At 36.0% G+C, this 16085-nt stretch overlaps 2 protein-coding genes across 6 annotated transcripts in view; one reads left to right on the top strand and one right to left on the bottom strand.

Annotated features, from left to right (window-relative positions):
- Positions 1 to 4808, top strand: part of LOC149790778 (uncharacterized) — a 65297-nt gene extending 60489 nt beyond the window's left edge. For 2 of the 5 annotated variants that reach the window (XM_089972839.1, XM_089972838.1), the window contains exon 3: positions 953 to 4808. In XM_089972839.1, coding sequence (XP_089828965.1) covers positions 953 to 1678 — 726 coding nt within the window. In that variant the 3' untranslated portion in view covers positions 1679 to 4808. The remainder of the gene's footprint in view (positions 1 to 952) is intronic. The other 3 variants (XR_016423903.1, XR_016423902.1, XR_016423901.1) reach the window with 3 other exon arrangements.
- A 2522-nt stretch (positions 4809 to 7330) lies between these two features.
- Positions 7331 to 12784, bottom strand: LOC149790777 (uncharacterized). The gene is made up of 2 exons (XM_089971443.1): positions 12534 to 12784; positions 7331 to 8553 (listed from the first exon to the last, which is right to left on the bottom strand). The coding sequence occupies exons 1-2, from the start codon at positions 12651 to 12653 to the stop codon at positions 7828 to 7830; spliced, it is 846 nt and encodes a 281-aa protein (XP_089827569.1). The 5' UTR covers positions 12654 to 12784; the 3' UTR covers positions 7331 to 7827.
- Positions 12785 to 16085: the final 3301 nt, after the last annotated feature.

Here is a 16085-nt window from a genome sequence, read left to right as displayed (position 1 = left end):
AAACCGTGTATTTACATAGTTGCAGTGCATCAAATGGTGAATATGCGTGCATTAATAATATCTGCCCCAGGAAAAATAAATGTTTATCTAGCATCAGCCAATGCTGTTTTCTCATCTGTATATGACATCAGGATAATATTTTTAAAACGGCAGAAATATCCACACTATACACTTACAGTTACTGGGAATTAAAAAGTAATTCATTGGCTAGATACATGTACTGGGCTGCATATTTTAAACAATCGAGACACCCGCCCAGTGCTATATATAGTATCACTCAACGCTATGTTTTCTCATCGAGACACCCACACAATGCTAGATATAGTATCAGTCAGTGATATCTTTTATCGAGACGCCCACCTAATGCTAGCTAAGGTAATGTTGCAGAGCATGAATATTCATATGTATGATAAATAATTTCCATCCACGTGTTTTTTCCAGACCCTGAGGCATAACCTTAGTCGTAGCTGGGATATTTACATCCCCACATTTTACCTACATATGCATAATAACTGCACATGAAAAGGCAAATGCACACATGTAAGTGACGTTAAAAACCAAGCCCTTTCCTTTCCCTCTTTAATTTTTTATTAAGAGGATCTATCCGATAGTTGGGGGGGGGGGGTCAAAATAGGTAACCGCTGAAATATGTGAATTTTATTTTGTTGTTGTTAATGTCTATCACACATTAATAAGATCTAATAAGAATTTTGTACCAGATTCATATTTATTCTGCTCTCTCTCTCTCTCTCTCTCTCCCTGAATTTACATCTGTGCTGCTGACTCAAATTCCATCGAATGTGTAGGCAAGGTGCTAAATTCATCTTATCATATAAAGGTGCGACCTGAATATTCAACTCGTACTTTTAATTTATCATTTTGCCGCTTTTAAATTGTTCTTTTGCAAGAAAACATGTTGAAAGATCTTAGCATTGTCGTAATTATTTTTCAGGTCTTCAAGAAGCATGGCGTGCCAATTTCAATGAAGGAATCTCGCCTTCCTATGGGTCTTCGAAAGGATCTTCACATTAAAGCTATTACCGAGTTACCCGAAGTCAGACAGAGATGGAGGGACGTTCATGGGAAATACCCGGACCAGAGCGACGTGGACAAAATGTTCAAAGACTTTGTACCGATGCAGATAAGCTGCCTGCGACAGTATACGGAACTCATACCTGGCACTGCTAAATCTGTGGATCTTCTCAGAAAAGAATTCAAGTTAAAAATTGGTTCCACAACTGGCTTTTTGAAATCCATGGTTGACGTTTTGCTTGAAGACGCCAAGAAGCAAGGATACGTTCCAGACGCCTCCGTTGCCGGGGATGACGTTTTGCATGGTGCCCGCCCAAAGCCATTCATGTTGTATAGAAATATGGATCTGCTCGATGTTCATCCGATCCAAAGTGTCGTCAAAGTTGACGACACGATATCGGGTGTCGGGGAGGCGTTAGAAGGCGGGTGTTGGGGTGTGGGTGTAGCTAGATACAGCAACTACATGGATATTGACTCGCAGGAACACGAAAATGAATTATCTAAGGAAGAAATCACGCAGCGCACCGAACGATCGCGCGATGTGTTGAGGAAGGCGGGGGCGCACTACGTGATCGATAGCATTGTTGAATTGCCAGAAGTTGTCGCAGATATTAACAAACGGCTTTCTCGTGGAGAGCGTCCATAATTTTCACTTAACCATTTAAACATTGGCATGAAGGGTCAAAGACAACACGAAGTAAGAACAATAGTTTTATATGATGATACTCCACGGAATCCCCATCTGTCCTGTATAAGATAAAACTATGAAATCAACTGTGTAAAGACTTTTTAGTGCATGAATATAAATATGTTTAAATTAAAGACCAGGATATTGCTATAGCTTTAGGAAAAGTTTTACTTCTTAGCTTTCAGTTATGCGCTTGAATGGTAGTCGGTTTTCGATATTTTTTGGTATCGCACGTGTTTTGTAACTTCTAGAAAATAAAATTGCAGAATGTTAATAGTCATTGCAAGCTACTGAACATGGTCGCACTGTTTGGCACGATCTTGCTCGTATTGAAGCAAACTACCAGAGGAAGTGGAACTATTCTCGAACCATGAGTCTCAGTTACCCACAATCGTATCAACTATAGGCACCTTTGGTCTGATTCAAATAAACTTGCAAACCTCACGCTATTCTCAGCAGTAGCAAATGTAAAAAAAAATTAACTCGATTCATGCAAACTGCTTCATATTTTGTGTACCAAAATTCGATAGTACTTCACAGCACTATGTCATATAGTGGGTTTCTGCTCAAAATAGAGTTTTCAGGCCGCATTATTGATAACTCAGAAAGGATATATATTTGCAAGTAGTGAAGATGTATTTACAACATTAGTAACCACGTGCTTTAGTGAGGTAATATGTATATGCTGTCAGTCGATAATCACATCTCCTGACAAACTTTGTGGAAATTCACCAAACACGATGCATACGTTGTTTACATGGTGACCATCTGCGAGAGGCGTATGATTTTGAGGGCGTCTCCCAGAAGATCCCCTGGAGGGTTTTCAGAGGTCATATATACAAAAATTGCATTAACAATGACATGTTAAACAGTTGTTTGACCTAGCTTCGTAATGAGAGAAAAAACATATATATAAAACGGATTTTGGTTTACGCATGGGCCACAGTTTGGAATATGGAGTTGTAGATTGTTTCTCCTACGGTGGGATGGGGGATTTAATTTTTGAAGATTTACCATTGCAAGCCACGGAAGTAAAGGTAGTAATATTTTTGTTAAAGAAGTGTTCTTTAGCGTACTATTTGAATAGTATATGAGACTCGTTTACTTATCATGACATTTCATAGATAAAACTATGTCGGCATGTTAGCATCTTGCATTTTTCCGTTTATCATGGGCATTATCTTTGTATTGTCACAAAGTATACCATGTATGTACGTATGCATGTATGTATGTATGTATGCAAAAATCATGTATTTATAATATCGTATGTAAAGAAAAATAGGTCTGGAAGTTCAAAAGAGGACACAGATTTTAAAAAACTGACTTAGATTTTGTTTTCAAATCTAATTTGAAAGTTCATACCCTTTACAGTGTCGTCACTTCTCTTCATAGAAAATTTTAAGAAGACTTGCTCAAATTATCGGACGGTCTTTTACAGAATTTACAACTAGATTCTTGCAGACGATTCCTCAGCCGGAGTTTGCCCCCTTTGCGCAACTCCAGTTTGCTCTCCCCTAGCTCAGTTGATAGAGCTTCAGACTGCTTAGGTTGCATCGGTATATCCTGCATCAGATTGGTTAGGTTGCATCGGTATATCCTGCTTCAGACTGCTTAGGTTGCATTGGTATATCCTGCTTCAGACTGCTTAGGTTGCATCGGTATCGGTATATCCTGCTTCAGATTGTTTAGGTTGCATTGGTATATCCTGCTTCAGATTGGTTAGGTTGCATCGGTATATCCTGCTTCAGACTACTTAGGTTGCATCGGTATCGGTATATCCTGCTTCAGATTGGTTAGGTTGCATCGGTATATCCTGCTTCTTATTGGTTAGGTTGCATCGGTATATCCTGCTTCTTATTGGTTAGGTTGCATTGGTATATCCTGCTTCAGACTACTTAGGTTGCATCGGTATCGGTATATCCTGCTTCAGATTGTTTAGGTTGCATCGGTATATCCTGCTTCAGATTGGTTAGGTTGCATTGGTATATCCTGCGGTAGGGCACTTAGTTTCATTTTATCGTCACTATATAATGAAAGAGTCCCAAAGTGCCTTTTAAACCCAAAACTCAACAAACATCTACACATTGAATCATGCAGATTAATCAAAGTTTTCAAATAATTAAGTTGCAACTTTTACCTTGAATCATGCAGATTAATCAAAGTTTTCAAATAATTAAGTTGCAACATCTGCTCTGAGAGTTCTGTATAGCAACAAATGTCTTCATTATTTACCAAATTAATGGGGGGGGGGGAGATTTTGTGGCGTGTGTGCTGGACATGCGATCAGAAATGAACGGGCTTGACTCCCTGCCCAGACCAGACCAGGCAATCAAATGCGTGACCTTGGACAGAGCTCGTAAGCCCGTACGCTTCGGCATGATATAGCTTTCATACTTTTATGTGCTGTTAAAGGAAAAATAACATTTTACCACCTTTGACTTGAGTTTCAGGAAACACTAGAATCTAGACAGTCTAATGAATACGGGACATACGCCCATAAGTACAGAATCTTTATTCAGGTTTATACACATAAGAAATATGTTTGTATCTATTAGAATGAAATCTTGTATACACATACACATACATACATACATAGCAGATGTGACAATAGGGTAATTTACTTTTATTTTTCTTTTGCAATTTACTTATGTTGTGTTAAGTACCAGCATTGTGAACGTGATTTACATTATGCGGATGTAATTTGCCTTCAGAAACGGTGATGTTTTATTAATCTCAAAATTACCAATGATATTAAGTATCGACTTTACTGTGCAAACTTCAAGGCAACATAGGTATTTTTCTAAGAATGGGCATTGCATTTTCTACCGTAATATGTCATATACAGTGATATTACAATTAGGATATAGAGTAACCAAAATATCCTTAGTAACGAATTTTGTACCTGTCATTCGTATACACAGGACTATCATTCATACACATTATATTAACGGAAGTTAAAATATAATTGATACAGGTATTTCAAAAGCAAAATTATATTATCATGTTCTGTAAGGGGATTGCCATCGTTTTTTAGCCTTCCTGTGTCTATTTTGTTGTTTGTCACGAATAAAAAGTTTATTCTTTATAATGTATTTATTTCTGCAATGCATGGACGGAGTTCAGCTTTTGAAAGAGATTATCAGTTGTTGTGTGATTCTCACACTTTGGGCACGAGATTAACACCAAATGATAAATAACCTTCACTAAAACAGGGTTACAGTGACCTATTTTTGTCGGTGATATAAAGTTCAATTATGCAAGCACTGTTATCATCACAAATGAATGACGTTTTTACAATACACGTCAAAGGACACGAATGACGTTTTACAGTACACGTCAAAGTACACAAATGATTGACGTTTTTACAATACACGTCAAAGGACACAAATGAATAACGTTTTTACAATACACGTCAAAGACACAATGGTGAATTTAGTCTTGTTCGAAATGGTCAAAAATGGCGTCGCTGCAAAAGTTAAACCAAAGAAACAAACAAAACAAGACAAGCAAACCTTGGAATGTTAATGTGATAAGACTTGGGGCATGTTAACCTGTTTTTTATTCATGCACCTTAAACGTGTCATATTAAACGGCATAGGCATTTACTACTGTCAAATGTTTTTTATTCATGCACCTTAATCGTGTCATATTAAACGGCATAGGCATTTACTACTGTTAAATGTTTTTTATTCATGCACCTTAAACGTGTCATATTAAACGGCATAGGCATTTACTACTGTTAAATGTTTTTTATTCATGCACCTTAAACGTGTCATATTAAACGGCATAGGCATTTACTACTGTTTTGTTGCTGCAAGGAAAGAACATTCTGAGGAGAAGACCGACCTAGATCACTGAACAGATGTAGACACACCATTTTGAAACTAGGGCTCAATTACTACAAACTGATAATAAACATCTGATGGAATGCGTCAGACTGGAAATTAAGACCGTACGAAGTGTTATTTTAAGCCGAGCTGTACGTGCTTTACTTCTTAGAATCTGTTTTACCGTAAACTTCAAAGTGTGCTCTCGACAGTTGTACTGCTATTATCTCCACCTACCTGAATAAGCAGTACCACTAACCCATATTCTCTTAAACATGGCGGCACTCTGCTACGGTGATAGAACTGGTAGCATTACGTCAAGTCTCTTCCTTGAAATAACGATCCTGTGGTTTTAGCACATAGAAAGATTGTCGGTTTTATTTGAGATATTGTACGCGATCATGTCTACGAAAAGAACATTATTTGAGATATTGTACGCGGTCACGTCCATGAAAAGAACAGTATGCACTGTATTTCGGGGGGTGGGGGGTTTGTTTCCCCGCACATGACTCCATTTTGAAATATACAGTTTTAATATATGCATTAGAAAATACGTACAATAAACATATGTACATTAGGCAATACGGTAAAGCCAATCTTGGACCATAGAGAATTAAATGCTTTGAACAAGTTTGGATATTTATATTCACATTTCGAATCCAGGCCTAGAGATATTAATGCTATGAGATTGAGGTATTAATGCTATGAGATTGAGGTATTAATGCTATGAGACTGAGGTATTAATGCTATGAGATTGAGGTATTAATGCTATGAGATTGAGATTTCTCACTGTGCTGATCAAAACACGACGTTACAAAATTGTAGTCGTTTTTGATTGGCTGACTCAAATTCCAAGGCTCATACTCGATCTCAGAAGTTATGTGATTTACAGGCCATATTAAATTCAGTGGTGCATATAATTTATATCCAATTTCATACGAGTGTCGAAATCGGTAACCATGATTGATTTTAATAAGTATTTTCTTTGCATTCCTTTGAGTGCATTGTACAGTGATAAACTATTTATAAATGCCCATTAAAGAGAAACACACACACACACACACACACACACACACACACATATATATATATATATATATATATATATATATATATATATATATATATATATATATATATATATATATAATGACAGTATTATTTGTATTAAAATATTAATTCTGCCTTCTATTATCAAGCATTCATCTATAGGAATCCAGGCATATCACTTTCCGTTCTGTCTGGTGTATATTTATAATTTTCTATAATTAATTCTATATACCTTGATTTCTTTAACTGGAATGACTGTGTAGATAGATGAGAATTAATTACCAGGTCGTCATGCGAGTGTGTCTGCTACACACGAGTGTATATAACACCGATTGAGTACCACCATTTATTCGTGATGTGTGCTCAGTCCTGGGGGAATATTGGCTTGTGTGTGCAGGCAAGGCGATGGGTGCCGTTTACCCGCGGACCTGGGTTCGAATCTCCGTGGAGTACTAATTAAAGTGTCACAAACCTGTATGAATGTATTATTTGTATTAAAATTTTAATTCTGCCAAATATTATCAAGCATTCTCCTATATAAATCCAGGGATAGCACTGTCCGTTCTGTCTGGTGTATATTTTTAATTCTCTCTCTCTCTCTCTCTCTCTTTATATATATATATATATATATATATATATATATATATATATATATATATATATATATATATATATATATATGATTAAAATATACATTTATTTTTACACTGATGATCTGTCGTTTGATACAAATGTTAAATCCATATTTCCATATGGCATACACAAACTGTAAATAATTAGATGTTTCCATCTTTGCATTGATATTCTTTAACAGACCGAGTCGAACATTTATAAATCTTTCGCTCTTTTAGATTACATTCACACTGTATATCTAAAATTATATGGAAGGCGCGAATGTGGTATCGTCGTGAATGCAAAACCGCACGAGTGGTTGCTCTGCATAAGGTAAGAAACTCGTTTGATGAGGCGAATGAACACTCGCCAGCCTAACGGACTCGACCTATCTGTATGCCTCATCAAACTTGATCTTTCGAAACAAGTCACTAAAGGAGCTTTATGTATATATCCACACATGGCTGGGCGAATATTCGAAAACACGATAAACATTGTTAAATTACATCTTTTGAAGGGCTTAACCTTTTCTTCAGAACCATCATCGTCTTTATAATACTTTTATCATGTTTGTTCGTTTACTGCCTTCTGTTCGCTTGGCTGGACAAATATCCATAACTAAGGTCTTTCTCCGGTTGATAGCCTCCTGTTAATGTCGTGGATCACTTCAGGTAGATTAGCTACGCTCTCAATTACGTAATGGGCACCTGCATTCCTCAGCAGACGAGATGTCTTCTCCACACGTTGCAGAATTTCTTTCTGAGAAAGTTTCGTCTCTTGTTCTAATGAGTCAATATCCATATAATTGCTATACCTAGCTACCCCAACCCCCCAACATCCGGCTTCAAGCGCCTCACGGACGCCTGATACTGTGTCGTCTACTTTTATGACACTTTGAATCGGATGTACGTCTAATATATCCATGTTCTTGTATATCATAAATGGTTTTGGACGTGTACCGTGAATTATTTCATCTCTCGCGACAGTAGCGTCTGGGATATATCCTTGCTTTTTGGCCTCTTTCAGTAAAATGTTGACCATGGGTCTATAAAGCCCGGTCGTACTACCGATTTTGACTTTAAATTCCTTCTTTAGGATATTCACGGACTTAACCGTACCCGGGATTAGCTCAGTATATTGTTGTAAACATTTACGTTGCAGTGGGATAAAGTCTTTAAACATTTTGTCTACGTCACTTCGATCTGGATATTTTCCATGGACATCTTTCCATCTTTGCCGGACTTCGGGTAAATCGGTGATGACCTTTATGTGAAGGTCTTTTCTTAGACCCAGTGGGGGTCTTGCATCCTTCATGGAGATGAGAACTTTGTGCTTCTTAAACACCTGAAAAATAATAAGGGGACATAGTCGTTTAAATGCTGCAGTTAAAAGTGAAATGCTTTCTCGAAGCTATTAGGGGTTTGGAAAATGACCATTAGTTGAGAATACATGCGTACGTGTTCCCCAGCCTCTCTTAATCCCACAGTCCATCGCAGATTTAAATGTAAATAATCCTTGTGCCAAAAGTAGTCCTTACGATGAAAGGCTTTCCAGCTCGCTTAGGCTTTCGTTGCTTCGCGGTGAAAAGCCACAACAAGTCCTGTGTCAAATTTTGTTTTATGGGTGCTGGACAGCAATGCAAGAGTTGATTACTAAGGTTAAATAAACCAATAATTATAATAAAGCATGCACGTTCGTAACCTTTAAGTAAACACAAGTAAAATTATTCTCACCCATGTGACAGAGATATCGATTTGTTTTGCTAACCTTACTTTCTTATCTCAATCTGGTTTTTTCAGTCGGGTCGTCTCAAGCACGGTGTCAACGCTATAGGAACTACTTTCAAAATTAAACCTTTGTTGTCTTCTGCTTTGTCTGACGGAGTTGTTATAAAATCAAACAAAAACAACAGATAATATAACAACAACAAAAAAGTCCATATGTCGATTTGGTAGTATGCTAGAAACTATAATACATTCGACATAACATGAGCAATTTTATCCTATCTGTAGATCCAGCTCCGTACATTTTCAGGTCAGTGTCATCAAAATGTAGCTAAAAGTACCTGATTAGTTTTAAATAGTTCATGTGAAACGAATTAGGAACTGTTAGCTACATTTAATGACGCTGACTTAAAAGTTTACAGAGCTGCAGAGAACGCACTATGATAGAAAACACTGTTCTAGGCACACAAACTATACAATTCTCTGGCTACAAAAATCCAAGATCTGTCAAGAGCCTCCACAAAGACGGCAACAACTAGAAATGTATTTATGTCAGACCTGCGTTCTTCAATCTTAGTCCAATACCCTCAAACAGCCCCTAGTTGCATCAAATATTGTAAACAAATGAAAAGTCCTGCACTTACCAATCAGAATGATTCATTCGTCAGTCCATACGCTATTTCACAAGAAGTTCTCCGTGTAGCGTATCTCTGGTAATAGCAACACTTGCCATATTTCCACGAAAGGAAATATTCATTTCCAAGAATATCATGAATTAGAAATCTCCGTCACTACATTTTGTTAGAACTGTACAGTAGTCTGTACCGAGTATTATAATGTATCCTACCATTCCTTACCATGAGCTATTTCCATATTAGAATTGATTACAGTTAAAAGTTATCCGTAAATAGTATATTAATTGATTATTGTTATTTTCATGTGACATCCATGGATTAAATGTGATAATACAGTAGTAAAATCAACATGATTTTATGTTTCTGTTTTTCATGCGTAGCACTTATTTACTTAGGGTCGACAGGTCGCCACATTGCCCTCATTAACATATTCGTATAAATAAGCAGTATTTTGAACAAGAATTGCACGTGGCTCGAGGCACTCGTTGCTCCATACTTCCAACAATTAACAACTGTAACTATTTTTTTCTTGATTTTTCCCTTATCTAAGAACGGCATATAAAGCTAGTTTCTATTTAGAGAATTATTCAGATTTTCGTAAAAGAGTACAAGACCTGATGACCATTAAATAGTTAGAAGCAAATAATAGTACCTTTAGAATACCGTGTTTTGAATCTGCTAAATAAATTACAAAAGTGCAGGGTTGTTTTAATTTAACTGGAAAATATTGGGTGAGAAAAATAATCAATGTCGGTTTTTGTATCAAGCCATGGAAATCCCAGTCGCGTGGTTATATTCTTTGTCTCCCAACGCTGCTATATCGATGGGGGGGGGGGGGGAGAGACAAATATAAACCCTTGACTGGGATTTCTTTGTCTCAGTGTAAACCACAACGTAGATTCTCTTAATCCCATTGAAGAAGCATGTGTGTACAATCAGTTTAGATGTAGTTTAACCTAACTTTAATTTTACGCCTTGCACATTATGGAGTCATAATCTCGATGATCAACAAGGAGTGAGATAAAATATGTTTGCTTCATGTAAGGATTCTGCATTTCCCCCCAAAACTAAAAACTGTCCTTTCTATGTGCATATACCGTCTGAGCATGCCAAAGCAACACGCGAACATACTCCCCATGTTTCTCTGCCCACCACACCACTTCAGTTGACAATTTTGTACATAGACGTGATTTTCAGTAGCCTTCTCTCTGCCCACCACAACACTTCAGTTTACAATTTTGTACATAGACGTCATTTTCTGTAGACTTCTCTCTGCCCACCACAACACTTCAGTTGATAATTTTGTACATAGACGTGATTTTCAGTAGCCTTCTCTCTGCCCACCACAACACTTCAGTTGACAATTTTGTACATATACAATTTTATACATAGACATGATTTTCAGTAGCCTTCTCTCTGCCCACCACAAAACTTCAGTTGAGAATTTTGTACATAGACGTGATTTTCAATAGCCTTCTCTCTGCCCACCACACCACTTCAGTTGACAATTTTGTACATAGACGTGATTTTCAGTAGCCTTGTCTCTGCCCACCATACCACTTCAGTTGACAATTTTGTACATAGACGTGATTTTCAGTTGCAAATAGTATTAAGATATTTTAGTACTGTTTTGGCTACTTAGCAATTTTCTAGTTCTCATATCAATGATCCTAGGAATTTCGAACACGTTTGTGGATTATTTGCCTAGATTGTAAAATTAGATTGGTAATATATATTTGAGTGATGTAAAGTAGGAGGAAAGAGTTCAGTCGCGCCCCACCAACATCCGTCTTAACAAAGTATTCCAGTTTATAGTAGCACAGGCCAGCATAATGGACCCCCCCCCCCCGTTTTTATCCTCGACATTAGTGAAGTTAATCTACTGATAGGAAAATTGAGGGGTAGGTGGTGGTTAAAGTTTGTGCTCTTTATTATATCTTTCTCTCTGGCTAAATTCTTTTGCTGACAGTATCTTTCAGTTACTGAACGTTGATGCTGGCTATTCGTGTTTTACACTTTCACACACACACACACACACACACACACACACACACACATACATACATACATACATATCATCCAGTCAGAAAAAGTAAGCAGATACAAGAGGACACATTTGACATGACAAAAAATTTGCAGTCTGGCTTCTGCTTCACTAGATGCAGTGTTCTGCACGTTCTGTGCCAAAACAACCTTGCTATTAGTATTAGACAAAGAATGATAAGAACACCAATATGATTTTGGTTTTTAAAGAAGCTGAGAAATATCTGAAATTCATGGTAGATCAGAACATCACAATATTTCATGCCTGTAGAGATTAATGTGAATCGTTTTTTCAGTATCTTGTGAATTATCCAAAGAACCCATGAAACTGGATCGTCTTCTTTATACCGTGCATTCTCAGAATCAATATATATATATATATATATATATATATATATATATATATATATATATATATATATATATATATATATATATATATATATACACACACATATATATATATATATATATATATATATATATATATATATATATATATATATATATACACACACATACATATACATATATATATACACACTCATACATATACATATATATACACACACATACATACATATATATATATATACACACACATACATATACATATATATATACACACTCATACATATACATATATATACACACACATACATACATACATATATATATATATATATATATATATATATATATATATATATATATATATATATATATATATATATATATATAACTTGGGATGAAATGGGACTCGTTTCTAACTTTTATATAAAACTTTGTGCAAAATCATCCTATTGGAGGTGGGGACGGACTATGCATTTTTACATATTTCCAGTAATGTTCAGGATAAGTTAGAGTCCGGTAAATTAGAAATGTACCTGTTTAGTTTATGTTGCGTTATATACAAACTCACCTCTACAAATACAGCAGCTGGAGCTAAGACGTACTTGTCAACCGTTGTGCCGCTCCAGTCTAGTATAACTGCCCTTATAGTTCCAGCATAAGTTCTAACGTAGCGATAATGTTGGTTCATTTCAGATTTTATAAAATTGTAGAAAATTATAAACCATCAAACTACAGAGTACAGAGGTAGCGTCATGGTAATTGTACAGTTCTTCGTTGCATCTTACGATTTCACCGACTTTTAAAACCAATAAAATGTTAAAAAAATTTAACGTTCCGTCGTCAGGGTAACATCACAACATTCACTTGATGACGTCAAGTACATGATGATGTTAGAGTGGTCCCCGTCGTTTTACAGCGTTCAACGAATTTTAGTGTTTGAAGTACATGGATTCACTATACTTTTCTAAGTACATGTTTAAGTTTTTCTCTAAATTATATCATTCAATATTTGTTATTTTCTCTTAAGAAAATCAGCATCTGAGTACTCGTGTCAAGACACGCATGCGTTAAAAATATAATAATTCAGTCTAACATACCTATCTGACCTCACCTATGTGTACACACCAGCAAGATACTTACGTTCCTCTTCTGATAATCGTATACTCGTTATTCCCAGTATAAAAACAAAGTCATATGGACGGCGTTCTTTTGCATACCAGAGCCCAGCAACGTGGAATTAATTGCCCACTGAACTTAGACACAAAGACATAGTGATACCATTCAAGAGTGCTCTCAAAACTCACTTGTTTCGACTGCAAGAACAAACTTAAAGATCTAATATTGTTTCCTACCTTAAATATTCTCAGCATGTTTTTATGTTTTCTAATTTCATGGTGTTTGTTTTTGTAATCATACCATTATATATGTGTTTTTATATTATATGTGTTGTCTAATATTGTAAAGCGCTTAGAGCTTCTAAAGATTAGGCGCTATACAAAGTCCTCATTATTATTATTATTATTAACAAGAAAAGTCCTTGTCTCCCTTACCACAAAATGAACCGTTAGTATGCAAGAGAAATGTTGATTGGTTCGAAATGAACCATTTGTAGAAAATTCTGATTGGTTCAAATTCAGAATAAAATAATCTCGAATCTTATATTACTCTGATTAATGTTTTTTTTTTTATTTTTTTTTTCTTAAGTTCTTTTTTAAATAGAAAAATAGTTGTAGAGAGATCTGTCTTGTTGTCTTGATAGAATACCAGACCAATCCAGAGACGATGAAATGTAGTGACGTTCTTAGTTTCTTGTGTAAACTATGTTAACTGAATTTGAGGATAAGAAAGATCATTTAGTCCGAAGGCAATGAGAGCAAAATCCGTTTTTTAGATATTCACTACTGCGGCTGAACAATGCATTCTGGGAAGAATTTGAATACACAACCTACTGATGGTCTTGGGGTGGGGTGGGGGACAAATAAGTAATCGTGAGTTATACACCTAGTTTAAGATATACCAGACTATGCTGCATCGTATCTATTGATTATTTGATTCAAACACCACAATTTATGCGTACTTTGTGTCTATAACACGTGTCTTTGGACCCAGTAGAATTCAAATATGCTCATCAGCCTTCCCAGTTGTATCAGTGTTTGTTTTTTAAAATTTCTATCGTTCTTTTATTTTTCGTATGATTGTTACCTGTATTCCATTGAGATTTTATCCTCATTCTTCTGTTTTTAAATTAATTTTCATCCCTGCGCTATTTCTGTGCAAAATTCAGCCTATACTGCATATCACGCACAAGGGTTGTACCATTCCATAATAGGAATTGCTTTATACAAAAAACAAATACCATTAAATAATTTATAACAGTGAATACAACGACCCCCAAATTCATCTGAAGAATAATGGATAGTTTACAGCGGATCCATTATGGTCTAGATTTTAAATGCCTTTTAAATATGGAAACTGGAGAAGAAACGCACAAGTTAGGAGATACGAGGGTAAATTTCACAGAAGATCATTAAGGCAGCTGTTGTTACGACCCCCCCCCCCCCCCACTTACTCAAATACGTTAGATAGGGAGGGTGAATATTTGGGACACGCGAAAGTCACTCTAGAGACGAAGACAAATAACAAAACGTACACGAATAGCATTACATTTAATGATATATAACTAATAATGCAACACTCACACATTTCCACTAACATTACCTCTCGTGATGATAAATGTTAAATGAAATAAAATAAATAGAAACTGATTCAGGTCCTGTTAGCAGTCAGGGTGTGACGGTAGGTACACAGCTCAATCAAAGATATTGTATTTTACTCTCTACATTCCTATCATATTGAGGATTCGTTCTTGAAAATGATCTGTTTATGAAGTCCGTTGTCCGAACTCTGTACTTACGAACATTTACTTAAAAATATGATTATCACCACGTATATACATGCGAGCGTGGTGGCTGAATGACAAAATGAAAATCGACACTATGTCTGTTCGTCTGTATATTCGTCTGTATGGTTGTTCATACCCGAGCTCATATAGTCAAATTTTTTTTTTATGACGCACCTGTCACGTTTGTGTTTTGTCCATATTAGGACGCCTTAGCGATAAATGTCTACATTTGACGTCTTTGTTTATTGGACGCTCGTCGTTAGCAGTAAGATCCATGACACGCACAAAGCGAACAGCAACGAAGTCCACCGGGCACATGATGTGAAATACGTGACCAGTGACAGAAACACAAACAGAATGGGAAATTTATATTGTTACACAGAACTACAAAGATCATCCACAAATACTTAAACAGAAGCACAATCATGCAATGCAAAATATTTGTGAGTAGTACGTGAGCAATGAGCAGCACGAGGAAAAATGGCGTCGTACAAGGAAACACCAGAGCTGGAGAAATATTTCATCACCAAGCGGATAGCGACAGAGGAAGGACACTTTTTAGAGTATAGTTATAAGAAAGGCACACAGGAGATAGACGTGTCCCAAATTGCTATGGAAAATAGTCTCAGTATGTCACGCATTATGGTAGCACTTCAGCTTTTTAACAAAGACTTTGTTCAGTTAACAGACTCCTTGAATAGGGAAGGCTTCGACAGATGGACTTTAAGACCCAAAGGGAATAAGCCTATATTACTGTTACGTATATCTGATTTAATATATATATTTTTTAATTTAATTGTTTGTTTGTCAGTTTTAAATTTTTATTTTTCTTACATGCTATTTTAATGTAAATTTATTCACTAGAGATGATACTTTTTCAGAAAATTGTTTGCCCTTGACTGTTAGTTTATAAATAACAGGTGTTGATCTAAATTCTGAACTGGATTCAGAATTAGTAAACAAAGTTCTATTTTATTTTAGAATGATTGGTAGTTGTCAAGGTCATGATGGGACTACGTGGGTTAAGAAGTAAACACTTTTTTAAAATTTGTATTCTGGGAATAAAATCATTGGTCTAATCAAGGCCATATTCTGTGTATATGATATAAACATGATCATGTGACCCCCCCCCCCCGGATTTGGCAACTAGGGGAAATTTCGAAACTGTGCGTCTTATGATACAATATAATCTTTGTTCTGAGAGAGATTTCTCAGTTT

This window comes from Sinohyriopsis cumingii, chromosome 10 (genome assembly GCF_028554795.1).
Source record: "Sinohyriopsis cumingii isolate HCF-2022 chromosome 10, ASM2855479v2, whole genome shotgun sequence".
NCBI classification, from domain to species: domain Eukaryota; kingdom Metazoa; phylum Mollusca; class Bivalvia; order Unionida; family Unionidae; genus Sinohyriopsis; species Sinohyriopsis cumingii.
Note: the sequence above shows the minus strand (reverse complement) of the source record. Positions and strands in the feature narration are given on the sequence as shown.